This window comes from Kryptolebias marmoratus, linkage group LG15, assembly GCF_001649575.2.
Source record: "Kryptolebias marmoratus isolate JLee-2015 linkage group LG15, ASM164957v2, whole genome shotgun sequence".
In the NCBI taxonomy this organism is placed as follows: domain Eukaryota; kingdom Metazoa; phylum Chordata; class Actinopteri; order Cyprinodontiformes; family Rivulidae; genus Kryptolebias; species Kryptolebias marmoratus.
The window spans coordinates 20,413,063-20,439,340 of record NC_051444.1 but is presented as its reverse complement, the minus strand read 5'-3'; the positions used below and the strand labels follow the sequence as shown (position 1 = coordinate 20,439,340).

At 37.7% G+C, this 26,278-nt stretch overlaps 1 protein-coding gene across 2 annotated transcripts in view; it reads right to left on the bottom strand.

Moving 5' to 3' along the window:
• Positions 1–26,278, bottom strand: part of si:ch211-186j3.6 (neural-cadherin) — a 262,973-nt gene that overhangs the window by 172,241 nt on the left and 64,454 nt on the right. Inside the window, exons 1-3 of one of the 2 annotated variants that reach the window (XM_025006687.2) lie at positions 15,462–15,648; positions 7,530–7,727; positions 3,822–4,047 (exon numbers count right to left, since the gene is read on the bottom strand). In XM_025006687.2, the coding sequence (XP_024862455.1) occupies positions 3,822–4,047; positions 7,530–7,656 (353 nt within the window). In that variant the 5' untranslated portion in view covers positions 7,657–7,727; positions 15,462–15,648. Of the gene's footprint in view, positions 1–3,821; positions 4,048–7,529; positions 7,728–15,461; positions 15,649–26,278 lie in introns of those variants that run through there. The other variant, XM_017419612.3, reaches the window with a different exon arrangement.

Below are 26,278 nucleotides of genomic sequence, written 5' to 3'. Positions count from 1 at the left end.
GAATTGCTGATATAAAAACTTGTCTCATTTCCACATACTTGTGTTTGTAGTCAAGTGAAATAAAAATGCAATCATACTTTTTCACAAGAATTAACAAGAATGCGAGTCATTTTATGCCATAATCTGTAAGAAAATAATATTCAGAATTTACATTACTTGATTCCCGCAAAATGCCATTTATTTTGAGTTTGTCATAGACAAGAGGTGTCTATTTGTGAGCAGCAGTATGGTTTTATGCCAAGAAAGAGTATCACAGATGCCATCTTTGCTTTGAGGATGTTGATGGATAAGTACAGAGAGGGTCAGAAAGACCTTCACTGTGTTTATGTGGATTTAGAAAAAAGCATATGACAGGATGCCTAGGGAGGAGCTGTGGTGTTGTATGAGGAAACCTGGAGTGGCAGAGATTAGATTGATACAGGACGTGTGAGGACGGCTGGACAGTGGTGAGGTGTGCTGTATGAGTGACAGATCGCTTCAATGTGGAGGTGGGAGTGCATCAAGAATCGGCTCTGAGCCCCTTTTTGTTTGCTCTGGTGATGACAGACTAACAGATGAGGTCAGGCAGGAATTCCCATGAACTATGATGTTTGCAGATGACACTGATCTCTGGTGAGAAAAGGTGAAAGAGAACTTGGAGAGGTGGATGTATGCACTTGAAAGACGAAGGATGAAAGTCAGCCGTAGCAAGACAATACATGTGTGTGAATGAGAGGGAGGAGTGGAACAGTGAGACTACAAGAAGCAGAGGTCACAAAGGTGCAGGTCTTTAAGGACTTGGGGTCAACTGTCCAGAAGAAAGAGTTAGATGGAGAAGGATGACTCGCTGTGGCGACCCCTGAAAAGGGAATAGCCGAAAGAAAACGTTTTGATAAAAAATTTAAAAAAAATAAAAATTGAATGCATAGCCCTAATTTGCTGAAATTACAGTAGTAGTAATTATTTGGGTTTTGTAACATTGTTTTAAACTCATTTTTAAAACAACAAAACTGCTACAGCACAGATTCTTAATCAGATTTATGTGTGAAATTAAAAAAATGTTTGCAAAACATTTTAACATCTTAATCATTATGTTGCTTTGATAGTATGCTAAGTTGCCATACGGAAGAGTAAAATTTGTTTCCAGCTCACATCTCCTTAAGTTCTATCTTCTGATTAATTAATTAATTAATTAATAATGTGATTACTACTATTTGATCTGCTACATGAGTTCTAGTGGTTCTTCTTTTTATTTCGACATTGACAAATTAAAGATGCTTAGTATAATAAGGTTATGAACTGTTCAATAAATTAGATATTTTTCTTCATAACTGAATACTAATGTTGTGAATTTTGTTTCTGACCTGGTCAAGGAACTCCTAGTTCAGTGATCATCAAATAGTGACCCACGGGCCAGATTAGGCCCGCTGGAAGTAGGGGTTAGAGAGATGGGGGACAGGAGGGGTTGTAATATTCACCTTCAATGTACTAAATGATGGAAAACTATGTGAAATGTGGTATTTAAAATAATAAATCCATGCAAAATATCTTAAAACATCCTCAAAACATCAGATAAAACAAAAATAGGCCAACTTAACTAATGTTGTAATATTTTAATTGACCAATTAATGTGATGGTTAAACTAAGTCCTGCAATTTTTTTTAAAGTCTGACAGCTAATTTTTAATGAACCATCTGATGCAGACTTCAACCTTCTTCACTCTTAAGGCTTTCTAACACTGACTGGTTTTTAACACATGGCTTGTCAGCTGTGAGGCTTCACAATTTTTAATTTTTTTTCCCCCCTACATTAAAAACTGGACCCTGCAAAGACTACTCACAAAAATGCTGTCCTCTTAGCAACTTTTCCTGGTGACCTCTGCCCTAGTTCTTCATTTCGCTGCTTGAATGGAAGTGCCTTTTAGTAATGGGGGTTGGAGACTTTGGGACATATCACAACAAATATTTGTATATGTATAATGAGATTGTGGATTTCTTAGCAATGGACATAGCTGAAGTATTTCTGCAACCTCTGAAGGCATCAGCTCATAGTGTAAAACTGGTTTATACTATGCATGCATATATTATGGTTCCTTTTTTTAATTTCCTATTATTTTGGATAGTTTAACATATGCCAGTTACAATGCCAGATTGCAAAATGCCAAAGAGGGTGACTTGTTCTCCATGAATGTTGTAAATTCATCTGCAGTCCAATAGTGTAAGTAAACATTTTTAACCCATACATGGCAACATTACAGGCAGCTGAATTTCATAGTAATCATAACAACCACCTTATAACTACACCAGACTTTTTCTGTCCAACTCTTAAGCTGAATAACAAAACCAGTGTTTCTACATCTCGACTGGAAACCATCTGTGGTAAATTAAAATAATTGGATATGATTTGGAAAGACACACACTTTGTATAAAAAAGTCTCCTAGCTAACAATGCAAAAAAAAAAAAAAAAAAAAAAAAAAAAAAAAAAAAAAACAAGCAACGAGGTTGAAAGAACTCCCTGCAGAGACTCTCTGCAGAAACAGGATTGTTGCAAGGCACAAATTTGGGAATGGCTACAAAAAAATATTCTGCTGCACTTAAGGTTCCCAAGAGCACAGCCGCCTCCATAAATTGCAAAAGGAAGATGCTTGGCACAACCAGGGTTCTTCCAGGAGCTAGTTACCCAGCTAGACTAGGCAGTTAAGGCAGACAGGCCTTAGTCAAAGAGTTGACCAGCAACCAGATGGTCCCTCTGACCGAGCTTCAGGGATTCTGTGTGTACATGGGGCTATGTCTGAGATCAGTGGAGGCCTGCAATTTATGACAGAATGACCAGATAAAAGCAACTCCTTAGTGCAAAACACTTGAAAATCTGGATGAAACTCTCATATTGTGAGGAACAAGATTATCAAGCCCAATGAAAAAAAAATTCTAAACACCATGTCTGGAGGAAACCTGTCATCTCTTGATAAGCTGCCAAACACCATCCCCACAGTGAAACATGGTAGTAGCAGCACCATGCTGTGGGTTTGTTTTGCAGTAGCAGGGAGTGGGAGACTGGTCAAGATGTAGGAAAACTGAATGGATCAAAGTGCATAGTCAGTTTAGTACTAAGTAGTGAGGTAAAAAAAAAAAAAAACGGAGCACTTATGTTAATGTACCAGTTCAGTTTTTCCTTTTTAATAAATTTCCACAATTTTTTAAAACTCAGTTTATACTTCACCATCTTGGGATACAAAGTGATTTTCTACAACAATTTTAGTATCAGACTAAAAAAGAACAGATTTACAGAAAGTGAGGGGGTCTAAATAATTTTTAGTTAAAAATAAATGTATTTAAATTTATTATTTTGACTTTGTCCTCAAACATATAAAACAAGTAGTTTTGTTTTTACCTATTGCACTGTAGATTAAAATTTCACTTTAATTATGGCTTCACAAATTGAACAAAATACAGAGTGATGATGGCAACTTTGTTATTTGATACTGAAGCGCTAATGAATATATTTAATCATGAGCATTAGTTTTATATGCAAGACATTCCTATAAGCTACTCAAGGCTAAATGTGTTAGACTACAAAAGTCTAATTATAGCTCTATAGAGGATTCATGTGATCACAGCCAGAGACCAAAAGAAATGCATGCAGGTAATAACATATTACAAAAAATAATAATAATTTGTCTTAAAAAAAAAAAAGAGACTTAACCAAGGTCCAACATTGTATAAGCAACTTATGTCAGCAAGAAAATCAATTATGGTTGTGCTAGAAAGACAAAGATGTGGACAGAACTTAGTATAGAAAGTGAATACAGCTGGAGTATATCAGAGCAGTTATGTTAACTCACGTCTGTCCTTCAGGGGTGTTCTCCGGTATGGCGATTGTAAAGGAAGCATTAACAAACTGTGGTGGTCGGACTCCAGCAACCACAGAGACAACAGCAGGAGCACTACGACTGCCCAGCCCATCCGCAGCCAACACTGTCAACAGGTACTCCCTGTCCCGCTGCAGAGGAAGGCCTGTTGTTCGGACATGGCCACTCTTTCTGTCTACTTCAAAGCGACCATCACCACCTGCAAATAATTTGTTGTAGAAAAAAAAAAAGGAAAAGTAATACAAACAAATAAATACTGTGAAAACAATTCACAAACAAGTTGACAAAGGAGTACAGTATGTGTATGAATTTGAATTCACACATTTTTAACAATCATGTCAAGGAAAATGGAAAAAAAAAAAAGGTATTTTCTGGCTAGTGAGAGTGGCAAACTTTAGCTTGAATAAAAAAAATTAAAAACTGTTTGCAAGAAAGAAAAACCTGTGCTTCAGAGCATGCTCCTGTATAATATACAAGTCTGAGCAACAAGTCTTGCTTCCATTTTTCATGAGCTGAACTTAAAGATGTTAGACTTTTTCTATGTACATAACAGGACCTTTTCTCTCAAATATTGTTGATAAATTTGTTTAAATCTGTGTTGGTGAGCACTTCTTTGCCAAGGCTGATTAGACAGCATGATAGTTGCGCAGGTGTGCCTTAGCCTGGTCACAAAAAAGGCAACTCTAAAATGTGCAGTTTTATCACACAGCACAATGCCACAGATGATGCAAGTTTTGAGGGAGTGTGCAATTGGCATGCTGACTGTAGGAATGCACACCAGAGCTGTTGCACATGAACTGAATGTTTATTTCTATACCATAAGTTGTCTCCAAAGCAGTTTCATAACATTTGGCAATAGATTCAACTGGCTTCACAACCATAGACCGCGTGTAGCTACACCAGCCCAGGACCTTCACATCCAGTATCTTCACCTCCAAGATCATCTGAGACCAGCCACCTGGACACCTGATGCAACAGTTGGCCTGCATAACCAAAGAACTTCTGCACAAACTGTCAGAAATTGTCTCAGGTAAGCTCACCTGAATGCTCATCATCCTCATCAGGTTCTACACCTGACTGCAGTTTCTCGTCGTAAGAGACTTCAGTGGACAAACGCTCACATTCAGTGGCATATGGCACATTGGAGAGATGTTCTCTGCACAGATGAATCCCAGATGGCAGACTGCGTGTATGGCGTTGTGTGGGTGAGCAGTCTGCTGATGTCAACGTTGTGAATCGAGTGGCCATTGGTGGTGGTGGGGTTATGGTATGGGCGGACATGTTATGGACAACAAACAAGTGCATTTTATTGATGGCATTTTGAATGCACAGCGATACGGTGATGAGATCCTGAGGCCCATTGTTGTGCCATTTATTCACGACCATCACCTCATGTTCCAGCATGATAATACACAGCCCATGTTGAAAGAATCTGTACACAATTCCTGGAAGCTGAAAACATCCAAGTTTTTGCATAGCCAGCATACACAACAGACATGTCACCCACTGAGTGTGTTTGGGATGCTCTGGGGATCAGCATATACAAAAGCATGTTCAAGTTCCTGATAATATCCAGCAACTTCACACAGCCATGGAAGAGGAGTGGACCATCATTCCACATCCCACAATCAACAACCTGAGCAACTCTATGCAAAGGAGATGTGTTGCGCTGCGTGAGGAAAACTGTGGGCACACCAGATACTAACTGGTTTTCTGACCCCCTCCGATACAGTAAAAGCAAAGTGCACATTTTAGAGTGGCCTTTTAATGTGGCCATCCACACGTGTGCAATAATCATGCTGTCTAATCAGCATCTTGATATGCTACACCTGTGAAGTGGATGGATTATCTTGGCAAAGGACAAGTGCTCACTAACACAGATTTACACAAATTTGTGAAGAATATTTGAGAGATAAAAGTCTATTGTGTACATAGAGAAAGTCTTACATCTTTGAGTTCAGCTCATGAAAAATGGGAGCAAAAACAAAAGTGTTGCGTTTATGTTTTTGTTCTGTATAGAACAGAGCTAGACACCAAAAGCAGAGCTAACATTGAACTAAATACACATGCAAACTGCATCTGAAAACAAGTAGTTTGGTTTGCATTTTCATTCTCTAATTATGTATCAACTACTAATTACTTTTGCACTGCACAGTTATTGCCACCTGCCCAGATGGAGGCTATATGCCATCCTAGGTCAGTGGTCTCTAACCCCAGTCTTCAAAACCCATAGTTCTGCATGTTATGAGAGTGTCCCTACTCAAACATGTGATACAAATAACTGAATTACTTCCTTCACATTTCATCAAGTTCTGCAAAAGCACATTTATGACCTACTCATTTCAATCAGGTGTGCTGAAGCAGGAAAACATCTAAAATATGTAGGCGTGTGGCCCCTGAGGACCAGGCTTGGGGGCCACTGTCCTAGGTGAAAGGCAGGTTTTTGTTCTTTGCAGAGTGAAGTCCCAATGCTTTACCTAGCTGCAGCCGACCTAAAAAGACATGGCTTTTGTCTTTGCTAATTTCTGCTCTCAGTTTGGAGTGTCAGAGCATTAGACAGGAGCCTTGAATTATCATGAACATGTATACTATTAAATGTGACCTCAAAGCTCATGTAAAAACCTCACACAGGTGTAGTTTTTACAGAATAGGTCATTGTGTTGCTATGTCACAGCATCTTCCCAATCAATGACTTATCAACCCTTCTGTCAATTTTGGATTGCACAAAGATCGTTTGAGAACAGACCAATAAACAAAGACCGTAAAGACATTAAGCAGAGCTGTCCACTCTTGTCCATTCAGCATTAAACTTGTGAGCATATATTTTTTTTTTTTTTGCTTTTTGCTGCCCCCCCACCCCAGATTTTGCTGTTTTCATTTTTAGGCAGGCAAACCTGCAACTTCTTGTAATACTCTAGTCCTATTATAAAGTTAAATATTTCTCATAATTCAAAATTATAAGTTTCAGTTCCTGCTAAGCAAGTATATTGGGAAACACTTTAGAACAGTGAGGAATTCCTAAATTATGTCAGAAGTAAAAGAAAATTAGGATTCAGGGAATTTGTATTTTGTTTTATTGTAATCAATAAATGCTGGCATGTTTCAATAAGACAAAAAGACAAAAAAAGTCCATAAAAAGAAGAGAAAAGAAATTCATTGAGACTAAATCTACACACAAATAGAATGTTTTGTTTTTTTACTGCTGAAAAGTCAACTCTAGACACCAACAACAGTTTATTATTCTTTGTTTTTCCTGTCGGTTTATGCGCATGTTCTCATGAGGAAAATTTAACAAATTCCAAAACAGACTCAAGGAAATCAATTCAACAATAAGAGAAGCAATTATTTTTGCATATTGGAGAAAAGGAGCTCCACAGTGAAAAACTGCATGTGCATGGAAATAATGGCACTGCAGCTGCTCAGCTTCCAAACAGCAAAGACTGAATCATAAATATATAAATAATGAATAAGTTAACACCAATTTTGTCTGTTATGAACACTGAAACACAGATATTTAACCAACCAAGTTACTCACTCGCAGTCAGTCTGTATTTTATTTTATTTTTTTTTATTGAAAACCTACAAGTTCACAGTGAAATAAAGTCACAGACCATTTGGTCTGTCAAAGAAGGTGAAGAAGTCAACCCATCTAGTTTCAGACATATTGAAAAAGCAACTTACCATCAGACAGGAAGTACTCCACGTCACCATTGATACCTTCATCGCCATCCTGAGCACTGAGTTTGTATACCACTGATCCTGCAGGAGCATCAGGGGGAACCACTGCAAGGTAGGGAGAAGGAACCATGCTCCATTCTGGGACGTTATCATTTACATCAGTCACAGTCAACTCCACTCTGATCAAGTACCACTCAGGACCTGAAAGGTAAGGAAAAGAAGATGGAGGAAGTTTAGAGAGAATTCATTATGATTGGTGGGGAAAAATGAATAGAATAAAAAAAAATGGAACGTGAGAATGGCTGAAGTTACGCTTTTTAATTTTGATGTGGTTTTCAAGAACACAAGTTGACTATCCAGTTTTCTCCAGATAACCAGACTAGTTTTATCTTATCTGGAGAAAACAAAGCCTCTTTCCCTCTAAATAACAAGAATATTGATGCAAAAATGTCAATATGATTGCAGTATTTTTTGATAAAGTACCCCATTTTGTAAAATTGTGATTTTAAAATACTGTCTAGTTATTACAAGAAAATTAAAGAAAAAAATAGTTGAAAGAAGAAAACTTTGGTTTTCAAGAGAAGATCAATAACTTATCTCTAAAATTTGATATTTATCTTATCTTACAATAAAGTAAATGTTTTTATGAAACAATAATTCATGAAAATAAATTTATGTTTTCTTTTGGCTTCAGTTGAAACAATGTTGAGTCAGTTTTGTTTTTTTATCTTCAGAAATTGTAGAACTGTGGTCATTTACAAGTGCTGAGAAATGTCCTAATAGCAGAGTTTCTGCAAAAGACAGGCAGGTACATAAAAAGCCAACAGCATCACATTTTTTGTTGCAAGAAAGGCCAAGAGGGATTACCAGCAGGTTCTGTAAGAACAGGATTTTTTGACGCTCAGGAAAAAAAAAATGTTCTGTAATATTTTTACAAAAGCTATCCAGGGCAATGAATTCTACCAAGTCTGCATGGCCATGAAGTCAGTTCAAATCCATATATAAGCATATCTAAACTTTAACAGTGACTTCTCATCCTGTGAAAAAATAAATAAAATAGCTAATCACCCAATCGCATAGCAGCAACTCAATGCCTTTAGGCATGTAGACGTGATGAAGGCAGCTTGCTGAAGTTCAAACCAGGCATCACAATGTGGAAGAAAGATTGTTGTGTGAAAGAATCTCATTAAGTCAGCAGTTTCTGAAATACTCAGATCAGCCTGTCTGGCACCAACAACCACTCTACATTCAAAGTCACTCAAATTCCCTTTCTTCCCCATCCTGATGCCCAGTTTGAACTTCAGCAAGTCTTCAACACATCTACATGGCTAAAGGCATTGCGTTACTGCCATGTGATTGGCTGATCAGATATGTGCGTAAGTAAAACCATAAAAAAAAAAAAATGTATAAACACACACTTATTGTTTTACACTTTGTTTTATGTAACTGTTATCACTCTGCATTTCCTTTGGGAATGTGCCATGTGAACAGACTGCATGTTTTAAACAGAAGATACCCATGAGGCTATCTCAGCAACTCAACCAGTAATTACAATCAGTGCACTGAAACGTGTTGTAAACAGCAATCACAGTGACACTGGTAGAAGTCCTACCCAGATCCTCGTCAATGCACCCATACTTCTATAGAAACATTCACAGCACAGCAGCATTTACTGCTCACAGCAGGACGAATGGTTAGGCTGTAGCCAGTAGACCGCTCTCACAACTATTGGAGGTAAAACGCAACATGGATATAAAAATTAAGACTTTCATTACCCTAAAGTAACACTGCAGTGAGGTGAAAAGCTGCTTTGTTTGTGTGACTGCACTAATGGTACTGCAACTTGGGCAAAATTCTATAGAGAAGTATTTTCTGAGTGATGGACTGCCATCAACTAAGACAGAGCACAGCAGAAAAAAGCTGCAAAAAATATAAGAGTTGAGTGTCACATGAACCAGATTAAGAGTTAAGCGCAGAGGCTGATGACCCTGAGGTTGTTATAGTAAAAGCAGACAACAACAACAACAAAAAAAGAGGATGGAAGAATTAAGAAGAGGAAGAAAAAGAAAAGCACGAGCAAGCAGTTGCATAAATCAATGGCATTAGAGAAAAGAGGATAATGGAACATTACATGGAAAAGAATAAGCAGACATCAAAAGAAGATGGAAAAGCAGAGTTAACCAACTACAGCTTACAGGAAAAAAGAAAGAAGGAAAAAAAAAAAAGAACAACACACAGACACACTGCACTTGACTCTGGGGTTCAACCAAAGTGTTTGTTGAAGTCTTTCTTACTCTCCCTCCCATTTCTTTTTCTTTGTGGTTGTAACAGATTCAAAATTAATTGGCAAAAGGACAATGCAGCTTTGGGGAAGAAGGGACGTCATTACTCAGATAATAAATCACCAGGCTAATATTCACTGTGCTATGCCAAAATGCATCTCTCACTATCCCCTCATCCTCTAGCTTTTTTTACTCACACACACGTGCCTTCTTAATAACAATCATCACTGGATTAGTGTCTAATGAAGGACCACCGGGAGATACAGATTGGTGCCATTGTCATCCCTCACATTAATGCATCTTCCTGGATCTAATGGCATGTTGCAATCAGTAGAAAACAGTAGGAACTGGCATTAGCACCAGTGCCACAGAAGTCTTCCCACAGCCACTATGTTGTGCGTTCCAAAGTGTTGCAATTTCAAATATTGCATTTTTTTAACAAGGATTTTCTCTGTTTTTATTTTCAGGCTGGTGAATGCCTGAAAGACGCAAAAATCTGTACAAAAATGTATCACCTCAAAATATTAGATGGCACCATGTATTGATCACAACATTATCAAAACTTATCATGACCTTAAAGTAATTTCATTTGGAGTCTGTTGACATTTGAATGCTAAAAATACAATTGTATATCAGACCAACATACAGACTTTGTTCATCTACAAAAAAATTAAAAATAAACAAACAAAAGACATGCAATCAAGAGACGTCCACAATGGTTCACACTATGTTACAAATGTTTGACTGATAAAGCTGATGCCCCTTTTAGTGATCTGCTGATCTGAATAATCAATTTATCTTACTGCAGGAAATGTGCACCTGCATACAGAATAAATCAAGCCCTTCTTCAAACATTATCCAACCATTTATCCATTTTCTTCACCCGCTTCTCCAAACTGGTCGCAAAGAGATGGTGCCTATCTCCAGCCATCACTGTGCGAGAGGCGGGGGACACCCTGGACAGGTCGCAGGTCCATCACAGTTCATTCTTCAAACACCTTTGATTCAAATCATGCTCTAATATTTTTTCTCTATCTGACAAATGATATTAAGAATGGTCCCGGTTTTTATCATTCATTGAGGGGCAGTTTGCATGATCAGATATTGTTTGAACATATATTAGCTTACCATAATAGCACAACATCAACAATAACAGTAGATGGATGTAATTCTGACTGAACCAACATTCATTGCATTCGCTCTCAACTAAGATCAACAAACAGATGGGGGCTTTGAATCACACATTATGCACAAAGTGGAGTAAAGGATAGTAAAAATGTCAAAAGGGGAGCTGTAACAAACCATATGGCAGATAGAGTCTGGTGGCTCTGTGCATGCCTTTACACACCAATTTGCAGCATATACTGTGAGGAAAATAAGTCTTGTTTTACTGGTGTTGACAAGTACTCATAAAAGGTAATCACAGGTTGTTGAGTCTTCTTTATTTCTAGCATAAGGACAGAAAATCTCATCTATTATAAGGAGCTTTCCTGCCTTCAAACTGATTCAGAGTCAAAAAAAAGGAAAAACTTCCAGAAAGTTTTGGATTGTTTAACAATCTGGCCCCAAGCAGGCCAAACATGCCGTTTCAGATCATTTTCCATTTCAGAACTACAATTTTATAACCTCGTAACAATAAAAACAAGAGCCTGTTGCACACAACCTGACATCTCTTCCCTGCAAAATCAAGGTGACTGTTACTTGTTTATAGAAAGACAAATGTTTCCAATAGGCTGCTGCTGATGATAATAATAATAATAATAACAATAATAGCAATCATCATCATCATTACCCACAAAGGTGTGTGCATTTCTGACAGAATGAGCTGAGGCATGTAGCTTCTATAGGACATCAGTAAAAGGGCTCCAGAAAAAAAAATACAGTACAATAAAATATCAAAAAAGGGGTTACAAACTACTGACGTGTATCTGAAAACTCAAATAATCAGTAGAATGTTTGATTAACAAAATATTCCAAGGCTGCAGTCCCAGTGGTAGGTTTTTCCTTTGGGCAGACAACATGCTGTTTAAATTTGCTCTAATGTTAGAACCTCTGCTCCACCATCACTGGAATTTCCCGCTCTACTCAGCACTTTCTGCCAATTCCTGATCTTGCAAACACTTGCTTCACCAGGAGAAAATCCTGCAGCACACGGGAAATCCTGCAGCATGTGTTCCTTCTGCACTTCAAAGCCTGCAGACAGAGGCTGTATAACACACAGTCAGAGCCCGGAAAGCAGAGTACAACGGTGCTGGGGCGAGCAAGAATGCTCACACGAGCGCGAACATTTACTAATTAATAATACACACAAATAATTTACAGCGGGGGGGAACTATCACAGGCTGTCTATGTATGATTAAATACATGGTTGGTGTAAATCGCATGATGTTGAAACAAGTTGTCCCCTCACTCCAATGACATATTGCCTTCATTTATTTTCCCCCTGGATGCTATTTTGAATATAAAGATATGTACAAGAATGTGAAAGCAGTGTCTTTTGTATTACATTGCAATAAAACTCATTTTAATCAACAATCACGCAGTTAATTGTAATCTAAAATAGTTGTGACAATCATTTTGACCATAGTTGTGCAGACGTTAAGGGAACCACAAGTGATTTATCTGTTTGTCAGTGCAGTCTAAGTTTTATGCTACATTACTGCATAATGGATGCAGCATAAATATGTCAGAGTTGAGAGCACTCGATTATTAGGTCATGATTCAAGCACAGTGCCCCCACTTTCCTCTCCTCTGCGCTCCTTCGATAACCCTGATCAGCACCTTTCTGACTCTCCGCTAACTAATTTTCACACCATCTCTTTCTTCCCTGCTATCTATTATGTTGACAGTACTGAAGGCTAAATAAGGAACTTCTCATTTCACTTCACCTCCCGCCCCCCACTCTAGTTGTAGCTGTCTCATTAACTTTTACAGAACTTATTAGTCTTAAAGTCTCTGAAAAGTAGTGTTGTAGTGTACCTGACAACATCTGCAACGTGAGTGCGTCTGTGGGTACATGCGCTCTCAAAATCCACCTGCATCTTTATATAAAAAAAGTGAACTGAGGCAAAATATATGCAGAGAAATAGAAAGAAGAAACAGATTAATAAAGAATAAGGAAGTGAGATAAAGAGAGAAAAATGGCAAGAGGAGGACAGTTAATTAAATGGGCTCCATGAGGATTACAAAGAGCTATTTGGCTCTCAATGGTAACTGTTCCATCCATAATCTGAACAGAGGGCTGTTGCTGCCTTAGTGACTCTTTCAAATTTTCCCATAGAAATGCCAATTAAATCAATGGATGAGAGCAAGACAGAGCAAGAGACAGAAAGAGCGAACAAGCTTTAGTTCTTACACTAATTGCAAATGATACAAATGGCTGGCCAATAGTTTCTCTGCTCATTCTTCCAGCAGCGCTTCTCATAATTGAAAACCTTCACATTGCCAATAATGTGCTCAAGCAAATACACACACTTGTCTGCATAAACATTCGGAAGTGCAAAAGCTTGTTAAAAAAAACGGTGGCACTGGTTATGGCTAAACAGCGCATATTTAAATCGATTTCACAATTCACTGCCAAATTTAAATAATCAAAAATAAATTACACTGTACTTCAGCTGCACTGTTGGAAATGGATCAAGCTGCCATTACGTTGCAACATTTTCCTAAAATAAATAAGTTAATTAATAAATTTATTTTCTTTTTAATAAAATAAAAAAATAATAAAATAATAATAATAAAAAATAATATAATAAAAAAATAATAATAATAAAAATAAAAGACCAGGACAGCTAATATATAAAAACACACACACACATATATATATATATATATATATGAAATTAAAATTTCTGCCACACTTCTTGTTGATTAAACAAAAATTGCACATATTTTTTTTTTTTTTTTTTGAGATACCAGTTTTAGCTTTTATTAACATTTGTAGGATACATGACCACATAAACTTTCAGAACTTGCTGCTTATTTAGATATTTTCCAGGCCAAAGCAGTAGGCTTTAGTCAGTAATAAGGATTTAAAAGGATTTGAACAAGCACACCGACAATTTTCTTTTAATTGCAAAAAGACGGTATTAGCCCTCCAAAAGGTAATAGTTTTCCAATCCCTTCCTGGAATTGCTCTACTTGCCACCTGGATCTAAGACTATATTATTATTTACAACCTCCACGCTGTTGCTCCACTTACAGAGTATTAGTTCTGATTCTTAAATACGAATCTCAGAGCATAACTGGAAGACAACGTGTCCACCTGTAAAACACCAACACTATAAAATCTACTAATTACTAAATCCTTTAAGTACAGTCGTGTTTAAGTCACTGTGTTTGTGCGTATTTATGCATGCGTTAAAATTCACAGTTCAGCTGAGGTAATCTCTACAATCTTCAGCTAGTCCCATTAATGTGGGATGTGGTTCCGGGAGGATTACAGCCTTCTGCCTGCTGTCCCCCTTACATTTCTGATTGCTCGAACCTTTAGTGGATTAATGTGAAAGTGAGCTGTTCAAAAGCTGAAGCTACGCCTGCTTAGGTGGTGTCAAGGAGAGCTTCAGGTAGCAGGCTAGGGCAGCCGCATCCAAACCTTTCTGAAATCAGTTTGCTTACAGAAATGTTGTTAATTTTTCCTTAACCTGTTTAGCTTGTTCATTAAGTTTGGACATTAAAAAAAGAAAGAAAGAAAAGAAAAAGAACAGGTCAAAACAAACAAGCGGTTCTATTTCTGTTTTCAGAAGTTCAGTCCAAACCTAGTTCAGAAGCTAAACATAAAGCATTCCTCGTAGGACTGCAAATTCCCCCACCTCCTTCGGTGTCAAAGTGTTAAACTGTGACCACCTCATCATGAGAAAATGATCTGAACAATCTCATGTGATGAGATCTGTTAATGCTCGGCGTATGTGTTCAGGAAGATTCCCACCTACTACCACATTATACCTTAGCTCAATATCCATCCATTTTTACATTGGCCAAGATCAATTAGCTGTAATGATCAACTTGAATTGGGTTAACTCCTAAATTTAATCAGTTGTAGATTCAAACCACGTCCTGAGAGTTTTATTAAAATGTGTACATTTGTTTGTTCATGACATATTTTGCTAACAAACAGACAAACACATATGCTAAGACATTATTGCCTTTTTTGCTTACAGTAGCAGGCAATAATTACTAATACTGGCTTTTTGATACGTTTTGTTCTTTACACATGCACATGCACACACACACATATATATATATATATATATATATATTCATAGGGATCCTCTGCCTCTGTCTTGAGGACAAGTGCTAAGAATAATATTAATATGATTTAGTGAATTATGTTTTCATGTCTAAGCATTTCTGGTTTTATTATCAGACTTAACAGAAAAGAAAAAAAAGTGACATTATTAAAGCTAGTAATATAGCCTATATTCTTATCTCTGCTTTCATAAATATTAGCTGCGTTAGACTAGTATCCTTTAACGAGCGTGAGGCCGAAGTCACGGCCTCACGGTAGTAAGACGAAGTTCACCGTCCGTCAGTAACTTCCTAACATCGCTTCTGTGTAATATGTTTGACAACCCGTCAAGACAAACAACAAACCCATAAAGTAAATAAAAAAGACTAGAAACTGAAAAGGCGAGTCGAGTTAGAGCGACGTTACCAATGGCTGCAGCAGAGTCCGCACTCCTCCCTCCGTCGGTCCGGTGACAAAAAGAAATACAGTCAACTCCAGCGTCAAGTAAAATTATTCTCTCCGTTTCATAACTTTATCATTTTCAATATAACTCTTTCGGCAGGCAAAATATTACAGCGTTTACAACATTTTTTTTCCTCATCCCAAGTCTGTCCCTGCTAATTAGCCACACCTATTGGTCACGTGACGCAGGTCGAAGCCCATCAGACGGAGCCGGAATATTAAAGGAATGTTTCGGCCAATTTCAAGTGAGATTTCTTTGGATTTTCTAACCAAAATGTTTTCTTTTTATTTGTTTGTTTGTATATTTTGTTTATTTATTTATTTTAAGAAAAGGACGATGTGTATTTACTATGGTTTTCCGTTTTTTGTGACCAAGTATTCACACAGAAACATGAGCTTCACTATTCCTCCTTTATCTTAAAAAAAAAAGTCAGAACAGAGTTTACTGGTTAAATACAATACAAGACAATACGATTCATTTATCATGTTTTTCTTGTTATCACCAATGTCTTTTGTTGTTGTAGTTTGCTTGTTTTGTTACTTAATGTTTACAAAATCCTTTCCAGTCAAAACAGTTAAATAAATGTGAATTTGTTTTTTTTTTAAATAATGAAAATCCAAACATGCAGCTACATTCCACCAGAGGTTTGAATTTTATTTTCTCAGCTTCAAAATAAGCAAATCACAGTGCAAACTTGGCACTGCTCTGTTTTGAAACAAAATGCACAGTGACAGAGACTCTGCCTCCCACCTGTCTTCAGTATATAGCTGCAGGCTTCAAATCATGTAACAGAAGGGGCAGGGGGAGCTGCACATGGAAGGCAGTGACACCTGGTTTATACCACTGACATGTAAGGAAGTGCAAGACTCCTTATGGGAAACTGGAAGTTGAAGTTGGAGTGTGTAGGGCAGGGGTGGCCAATCCTGGTCCTTGAGGGCAGCTATCCTGCATGTTTTACTTGTTCCCCTGCTCCAACACACTTGATTTGAATCAGTGGGTGATTAACAGGCTTCTGCAGAACATGAAGAGGTGATTTAACCACTGAATCAGGTGTGTTGGAGCAGGGAAAGAAAGAAAACATGCAGGATAGTGGCCCTCAAGGACCAGGATTGGCCACCCCTCGCGTAGGGTGTCCCTACAGAATGGTCCCAGCACAAGTTTTATGTCCTGCTGCTACCATGTAAACAAACAGGACATTGCCGTTATTATATTTGAATATATATACACCTCAGATCCTTTTATAAAAGTCTTGACTCACGTAGTTCTTACCTTGCTGCTGTATGTTCAAACATATTTCTTTCTAATAAGTTTAGTTGTAAATAGTGCTGTTACACTCAAAATAAAGATGATGTAATGATTGTATGAGGGGGGGGGAAGGCAGAAAGGCAGGACGTAAAGCCACATGCACATTCCATGTGTGCAAACTCTGGTGCCAAAAATAAAATATGGTAGTTCATATAACCCAGGTCATGTTGGCTTTTAGTGTAGTATTAAGGTACATGCCAATGGCCACCTCAAACCATTTCTGGTCCGAGGTGTTCCACTAATGCCTGTTGATGCATATTCTCCACATACAAAGATCAGACTGGAAGCACTTTAATGCCATCTAGCAGTCAGCCCTTGGGACTGGGCAGAAAAGTGATTTTCCACTATTACTCAGTATTTGAAAAACTGTGATGAAGGAACAGCAGTAATTGAACACAAACACATGTTGCAGAAATTCACTTCCTAAGCTTTATATCAACAATGCAAGCAATCAATTTGTTTGATTACTAATATACCCAATATTGCCTATAGTAGCTAATTTGCATCATACCATTTTTTTTTTACTGTATGTGCTATATTCAAATTAACATTCTCTACTTAATTTAACATCTGTTTAACAGCAAAAACAGACATATTTTATATTTTTATAGGTAATTGTAAATATGGATGTGGTAGGTCATTGATGACTGATGCAGTCTCGTAATCTCAAAGCTGCAAGTTTGAGTCCAGGTCGCGTCAAGCATCCAGTGTAAAACAATTGCCAAGTATTCTGTGCGAGTTCATTCGCTGCTGCAACCCCGCAGGAGGACGCAGCCGAAGGAAGGAAGGAAGGTAGGATATAATTGAAAAAGAAATTCAGGCAGTAAAGAGTTAAACTTGTAGTTCTGGGGCGCACAAACAGAGCCATTTAACAAATCAGATGTCACAGCACCTAACCTTTGGGGGTGGGGGTTGTGTCATTTTGGTTTGTCATACGTCCTGATTTTTGTAATTTGTGGTGCACCACACGAGTTGCGAGTTGTGCACAGAACATATCTATTACCGACTAAAAACCAAGAAGGTCCAATCATTGCAGGTATTTCACAAACTAAAGAAAATAGATGAGTCTGTTTAATTATGTTTTTGTATAAAGAACACACCTATTGTGCACAACTGTTCTTCTGATGCCGTTTAAAGCTACAAGTCGGTATTTTTTCAGAAGCAACACCAACTGGTTAAAACTGCAGTGAGTGCTGAACGTCTGAACCGTCTGTATAAACCACAGCTCTGCTCTCTTGATGCCACACCACGAGTTGAGTGACAGCATAATCTCAGCTCGACATGACCACACTGGCTGTTCCACTGCATTCTAGGTGTTACAGTTCTGGGTGTTTGTATACTGTATTTCTACAATCTGATAATAATAGACATAAAACGGGATCTTGCAGGCTGCATGTGACCGGTGAGCTTTTGTTAAAAACAATGTTTGTCTTACCAGATGGGCTCTCTGGTAGGTAGCGTCGGTAAATTTTTGGACTGATTTCTTAAAACTACAAACACAGGTAGGCTACATGATCAGTTCTCACAAATAGACCAATTAGAAAAGGTTATTGGCTGCAACAGTTTTATTTTGTGTCAATATATTTATAAGGTATTTATTTTATTTGTCTGCATAATCAAAAACACATCCCAAAACACCACCTAGATATTTTTAATGTTTCTTTTTTTTTACATATAAATCTCAAAAAAGAATATACGAAACCTCATAGTAATTAGTAGTAAGTCAAAGTTCCAAAAAATGACAGCCGAAGATCTTTAAGCACATGTTAAAGGGTACAGAAGTTCTAAATTAGCCTTCTTCCTCCTGGTTCACCATGAACTTTTTGTCTTTCATCTTTTTGTGTGACGAGAGCGCAGAAATAGAGGAAAAACTTCATCATTTTTCCAATTTCATTCTCCTGCGTATTGGTTCTCCTGTCAAGTTCTCTCTGCTGATGGCACAAAATGGAAGTTAATTGTTTCATCTCTCATCTGCGCTCCGTTCCAGCAGATGCAGAAGGCTAGAAGATGGGGTCGAGAGTCTCGCAGATAATGAGAGATAAAACCATGATGGATATGGGCAAACAGCTAGTTTGGGTTTGCTGAGAATGGCAGCTAAAATCGTTTTAAAAAATGGATTTGAGTCCAAAACCTTGAAGTCGACGTTGTTCCATCTGCCAGAAAAATAAATGTAACGAGGACAGAGAGAAAAGAAGGAACATAAAAGAAGAAGGAAGAGGGGAGAGCGAGAGAGTGAGGGCTGAGTGAGAAAAGTTGGGGGAGAAAAGTGTGACTTTGTGGCAAAACAGTTTATGCACCAACTCCCCCTTGTGCTGTCTCTACGGTTCATTCATAAATTCACAACTGCTCAGATAAAGTGATACATTTATCTGAGGCCTAAGCTTGGGCATAATTACCTCCTGTCTTATGTTCAGCTTTACTCTAATCTTAGAATCATGAGTTTACATTATGTTTTGTGTAATGATCTTAAAGGTCTTTGCTGTTTATTCTCATAAAAGCAGCACACACACAAATATATATATGAATGTATGTGTGCGTATAAAAAAACAGACACCCAGCTCGCCCTATTTTTCCACATGAGCGGTTCCACTTCATTTCAAGCTCGGGTCCTCTACCAGAGGCCTGGGAGCTTGAGGGCTCTGCACAGTATCTTAGGCTACATTCACACTGAAGGCAAATGCGACCCAATTCTGACATCTTTGCCCCTATATGTCACATATCAGATTTTTGCATGGCAGTGTGAATGTGACAAATCAGATTTTTTTTCATATCTGGCCCAGGTCTTTTACATATGTGGTACTGAACTGGATATATATCCAATGTTTTTCAAAGCAACCTCAGTGTGAACGTTCATGTCGCATTTCATCTGACTTTTACATCGCATGAAAGAACCGAGGTCCTTCACGTTAAAGTCCTATCACCCTTGGCTTCGACTCTGCAGCCATACATGCCTCTGCACAGTGTGGACGAACTTGCCTTGCTTTCTAATAAAACTTTAATAATAAAACTTCTTGAAAAACTATCCAAAGCAAACAAACAATAACAAACAAACAAAAAAAACAAACAAAAAAAACAATTAAATATTACTTTACTTTGTATCTTTAAACATTAAAATGCATTTAGTTTGCAATTTAAGAAAAAGAAAAAACTTAACTGCATCAAGATTTTTTTTAACAAAACAAACAAAATGTACATTTTAAAAAAAACAAAAAACCCAAATAGTCCTACTTGTAAGGTTGTGTAAAACTTGTTGATCCACCTCAATTGTTAGGAGTTAAATTTGTTATGAGAGGCTCAATTTTCATAGTATTCCTCTGCTACACCTGATATAACCCTCTGCCTTGCTCAAATAAAAAAAAAAAAAAACTAACCACAGCTAATGTTAAATGTCAAACACGTTTGTAGCAAGAGTGTCTGTTCAGGTAACATAATTAACTGCAAAATTCTAAAGAAAAATGATGTTCAAACTCTGATCGGTTCATTTTACTGTGCTTAAATAGAATAAACTGTAACATGGAAAGGTTGCAGCAACAAATGTGTCTTTAGCTCACAACAGCATGTAATAAAGAGCAAACAAAAGTCGTGGGAGTGACTGCGAGATGATTTCAGCCATTATCATTCTGAGGTATTTACTTCCTTCATGTGTGGGAATGTAAAGAGTGACGCTTAAATAGACTGTGGTGGAGAACTTTTAAAATCAGAAATAAGACAATAACATAAAAACTTTTCACCACATAAAGACAGGGGTCACATTAATTAAGAAAGAGGGAGAAACTGGTCAAAGCACAGATAGGCCTTACATCACAGGTGCATACCATCATAACCAAAACATGCCATCATAAAACATACTATCATACTATTGTGTCTATAAATAAAAGCACGCAAAGGTGCAAAGGTTTCTTTAAGTCTGACTGTGTGTTTATAAATCGGACTTTGTAAACTTCCACTTACATGTTTATGTTTAGGAACTCTTGGTGAAGTTTAGGCAAGAAAAAAAATGAGAAAACTGAGCAGCTTGGCTTAAGAGAAGTACTCAAACACCCACGTGAACCCTATAACTCTGTAAGGGTGGGGGCAGGGCTTCAAATAGAGCACCGCCATTCTTCTCCATACTTTCCTGCAGCACCATAATGTCAGCAAACAGCACAGCATGAAAGCAGCTAAACGGATTATTAACCGGATTATTAACGAGCAAGCATGAGAGGATTAGCCCTGTTGCTTTGAAGTCAGTCTTGGGAAGGAGAAATTGACTTGGAACACACTACCTCTCTTTTCTCGCAGTCCCTCCCCACCTTTGCTTTTTTATCCCTTTTCTATTTTTAACAGAAAAAAAGAGAGCAAATTGAGTTTAGTGAATTGTAGGTGTTTCTTTTTAATTATTATTATTCGTTTTTCTAAACAAGCCCACACCTTGGCAAGAGAACTAGATGTTTGAGCAACAGATACAAAATATTTTACCTTTCTCACCATTTAAAATATGTGAGAGTTGGCTGACAATCATTTATATATATTTCTGCAATCTCTCTTAATCTATTTTTAAACTAATCTGTTTTAACAAAAGTATCCAAAGCACGAAACTATCTTTAAACAGCATAGTTCTGTCTGAAGATCCAGTAATCGTGTTGTTTTGCCAAGAACTGGGATGTCCATCTCACACGACTCTAACACAATTTGTTATCTGCTGCAAATATCTTAGAGATTAAACATTAACAGTTCTTTGTTTTAAATATTGTGACTCTATCCCGCGGCGCCTCCTCTTCCCTATTGTATTTGACTGGGCTGCAGTTTGGATGTCATCTTTGCCCGTTTGCACAAAACTTGTCTTCTAACACCCGTTGGCGTCCACAAGATCTGCTCCGACTCTTTCTTCTTTTCAATCGGAACACAGGCAGTTCTTGTCAGAGTGAAGACGAAGAACAAAAGGGCCCGGTGGAGTAAAAAGAAACCACTGTTGGAACATGTATCAAATTAGCGCCTTCGGTTTGACAGGACTGCATGCTACATACCAAAATCTGATCTGTTCAAGAACAAAAAAAAAAAAAAAAAAAAAAAAAACACCCGACAGTCTTTCAGTAAGCAGGAGAGGAATGAACGTTTCCATTGCTCTCCTAATATCTTGCCTGGAGCAAATGTAAATTAGTGTGACTGTGACAATGTAACATTTGGTACATTTACACGATACATTCATGCCCACGCTGCAGGATCCCAATGAGTCATGAGGTCACAGTATATCACAAGTAACTCTTATTCATTATCTGATTTCTCCTTCCTTTCCTCTCTTTTCAAGGTAAAGGTGTAAATGTACAACATCCTCCCTAACTACTGCAGAGAACTCAAAACCAATCAGTGTCACTAACTGCAGTTCTAATTACCTGTTTATTTATTTATTTATTTTTTTTGACAAAGCTCTGCACTCATTACGCCAACACAACAGGCTCCTGCTTCTGGGTGTGTGTTCACAGTGTGAACCAAAACTGAACTTTAAAATAACTCAAGACAGAAACAACACAAGATCCTGTATTTGATGCAAACACAAATGAGCCGAAGTTATTATTTGCATTTTATGTACTTATGAGTTACATCAGGGGGTAAATGTTATCATTAGGTGTATTTGCTTAAGATCCAAGGACGAGTTAAAATATATCACTTAAAATTTAAGTATTTCCAAGAGTGACAAGGGTCAGATTAAACAAGCCTGTTTCAAACCAAGGCTTTTGCAATATTAAAAAAAACAAATGCTTGTGTTTTTAAAGAAATATAGTGGTAATTTAGAGTCTAAAAGACAAAACTGTGATCGAATACCCACTGCACAAAATCTTCTTTGCAGCTTTTTTTTTCCTTTTCTTTTTTAATATATTATCTTACTTGTTTGAGTTTCTTTTCAATGGCACGCCAAACAATCGCTGAGGTTTTGTGTTCAAGTTTGGACCTGGCTTCTCACTGAAAACAGAGAAGGGTATCAGGTAGCAAGGTGCATGGAAGCACCATATTCTTGTTCCTTTTGGAAAAAAAGTTTTTTACATGGGTGGACAATAGGAGCGTAACAATATATATAGGTTCTGTCTGCATTTGTACTGTTCAAATTCATCCATCTTCTATCGCTTATCTGTGTCTGGGTTACAGAGGCAACAGCTCCAGGAGGGAAAGCCATATATTTCACAAAGCTGAACTTGAGCAGAACTAAATTTAACTCTGAGTTTTTCCCTGGAACTGCAAGCTACATCACTACAAGGTGTGTGCGTGTGTGTCTGCTACACACAACAGTTAACTACAGTGATAATGAACAAAAGCTGCATGTCTGTGTGTTTTGCTGGTTCCAGACAACTTCATCACTTATTCAAAAAGCATAACCTGATAGGAAACAAGTGCAAGGGAAACAAACAAACAAGCAAGCGAGCAAGCTCAGCTGCCCGTGACATTTAAGCAGTTTATACACAATCAAAGCAAATTGAACAACATAACAGCAACAATTAACCACACTCCACCCCTGATAACACACATTTACACATATAGTGAAAATAACAGAGTGCCGTCGCTATGGCTACGTTCACACTACAGGTCTTAGTGCTCGATTCTGATTTTTTGCTCAAATCAGATTGGTTTTTTTTTGTGTGTATGTGGTCATTCACATTACATTTTAAATGCAATCTCCATCAGACTCCAGTGTGAACAGTCTCCAGTTCTTGAAATAACCTGAATGCGCATAAGAAGATATGACGTCACACTCTGTGTGCTGAGTTTCAGGAAGTAAATACCGTTGTAAATAGTTGCTGAGCAATCAGCGCCAACTGTACTTCCAACTGGTAAAAGATAAAAGAAGATGGAGAAGAAAAAGAGCGCAAATGTTAACGATGACCTTTTTTTTTTTGGAGCTGTGGCTGCTACCTCTGTGCATGTGAGGCATGTGTGAGCGGTGGGACTTTGACGTAAGGAACCTCAGTTCTTTCATTCGACGTAAAAGTCGGATGAAATGCGACATGAATGTTCACACTGTGGCCGCTTTGAAAAATATCAGACATGTATCCAGTTCACCACATACGGAAAAGACCTGGGTCGGATATGAAAAAATCACATTTGTCACATTCACACTGCCATGAAAAAATCTAAATTAAAATCCAGCAAAAAAATCAGAAATGGGTCACATTCGCCTGCAGTGAGAATGTAGCCTAAGTTTACACACACTTATTTTAGCAGCTTTTTGTACCCTATTATGAGCAACAACCAGTTCCAGTTGTCCACCTCTGATTCAAGGCTCATGCTGTTGCTCTCACAAATTATGGATGACAACCAGGGCTACTGAGAGGGCTACTAACAATTACAGCATTCCAATTTCAATCTCAGAACTCTAAAACAAACAAACAAAAAAACTTCAATGTTGTTTTTGTTTTTTTTCCTTCCGAGTGTCCCTAATACGCTGGCATACACTATCATTGCTTGAAAAAGGTCCATCGTTGTTAACTGTGAGCTTTCATTAACAATGAACATGAGTTTGTCTTGAAATTCGTGTAACCGTTCACTGCCTGACTACAAAGGGACACATCTAAAATTTATTTCACTGCCCTGTGATCTCTGAAACTGCTCAGTGCAGTGCTTACGAAGATTAAAGCACTTGACTATTGTGTCAACCTGGCACATCTGAAAGTGGATAAGTGAGACTCAAGTCCACTTCAGCGTAGCTCACCCTGCTGTGATCCCAGATTAGCTACCTTGCAGAGTTAAGACTATTTTGGAATTTAACCCACTTAACCTGAGGCTAACCGGCAGTAGGTTAATTAAGAGGCCTTAAGCCACCCTGAAAGAATGTGCTGTAAATTTACAATGTAGCTGGTGCTGATGTGGTTCAGCTCCCTCAGAAATATCGCACTCTTCTTTTTTTTTTCTTTTTTTCTATTTGCTGATGCTGAGTCCCATTTTCAGTATGCTGCGATCCAGCTTCTGCCTCTAGCTCTGACATGCTCACACAGGTTACAAGCATCTCTGTCTCAGTTCCCACACTTTCTGCCTGGAGTAGATGTGCTCTGTCACAGCATCAGCATCACTCACATCATGAGACTTGTGTTGTTATAAACATCTACATCCATGTCAGTGGGTCTATCTGCTTCTCCATCTGTATGGTTTGGAGCAATTTTTTGTTTGTGTCCCACTCATCTCCACAGAGTGATGCGAAATGGCAAGTCGTCAGACCGACAATCCGCTGTGGGCGGGGAGTGTGTGTGTGTGCGTCTGCATGTTGCTGTTTGTCAGGCCAAGGAATGCTTGTTTGTGTTTGTGTAACTATGACCACTGGCACAGCTGGCACTTTCCAACTCATTCAGACCATCAAAAAGCAAGGCATAAAAAAGCAGCTGCTGTACACAGGCTTAATCTCCATCTAGTTTTACATATACATTTACTTACTTTAATAGAACATTTTTTTTAATTTTTTTTTTATTCCAAAAGTATCTCAATCAAAATCAAAACTATTTTGCACAGTTCTATTAAAGGTTGTGCGAAATCAAATCAGTTTTGTCTACACACTGCAATATGTTTTCATTTAATTTCGCTTTTAGCAACTGAAAACAATACCTTTTTACATTTCATTCAGCCAATTATCACCAAGTCTGAATTCTGTTCTCTTGAGCATTATGCTAATTATGGAGCATGATGAGCCAGGGATTTTCAGCCAAACAACAACATGTGCCCATGCAATTTCATGTTACACTTCTTTTTTTAAATTTTGTGCTAGGTAACATCACTAAGACTCTAAAGACCACTAAACAACTTGTTTGTAGTAACATAAAGAAAAGCCATGTGGTTAATAGAAAAAAAAATCTAAATAAAGTCACAGTATTTTAAACTCTGATTTCTCCAAACTGAGATTGTTCAAAAAGATATCTACAGCAGGTAGGAGATTTTTACTTAAGAAAAAATCTGAACTAAGCTTTAAAAGTATTTATTATTTATTGGGGCACTTTGCTGCATTTCGATCAACTTCTTCAAGTTGGATGGTTGTGAGAATTGTAGTCTAGGTACAACCTTTCAGCCTTATTTTTAAGAACGGGGGCTAAGACATATCCTTTGTTTGTAAATAAATACACAAGCGTTATGTTCAAACTCATCTTAAAGCTGATCACTGTTATATTTTACGGTTAAAATTCTTAATTAAGGTCAAATGAAAGCTCATCCTTTTTTTCAATTCTTGGGATTTTACATATCAGGACACATTATTAGCGGCTTACTAGGTTCTAAAGGTAATCAAAATTATTTTCAAGTGTACAAAAACAAAAGCCAAAAACAAAGCTGCATGTGAAAAATTACATTACAGTACATCCGTGCTTGTAGAACAGGGGCGGCTCCAGATATTTTTTTCTGCAGGTGCTAAGGGGGTGCTAAGCATTTTATTGAGGGTGCTAATGAAGGATTATTTGTTCTTACAGTTCTCAACACACACAGACGCAAGCACAAACATATATAATCATATATATATGGTATATAA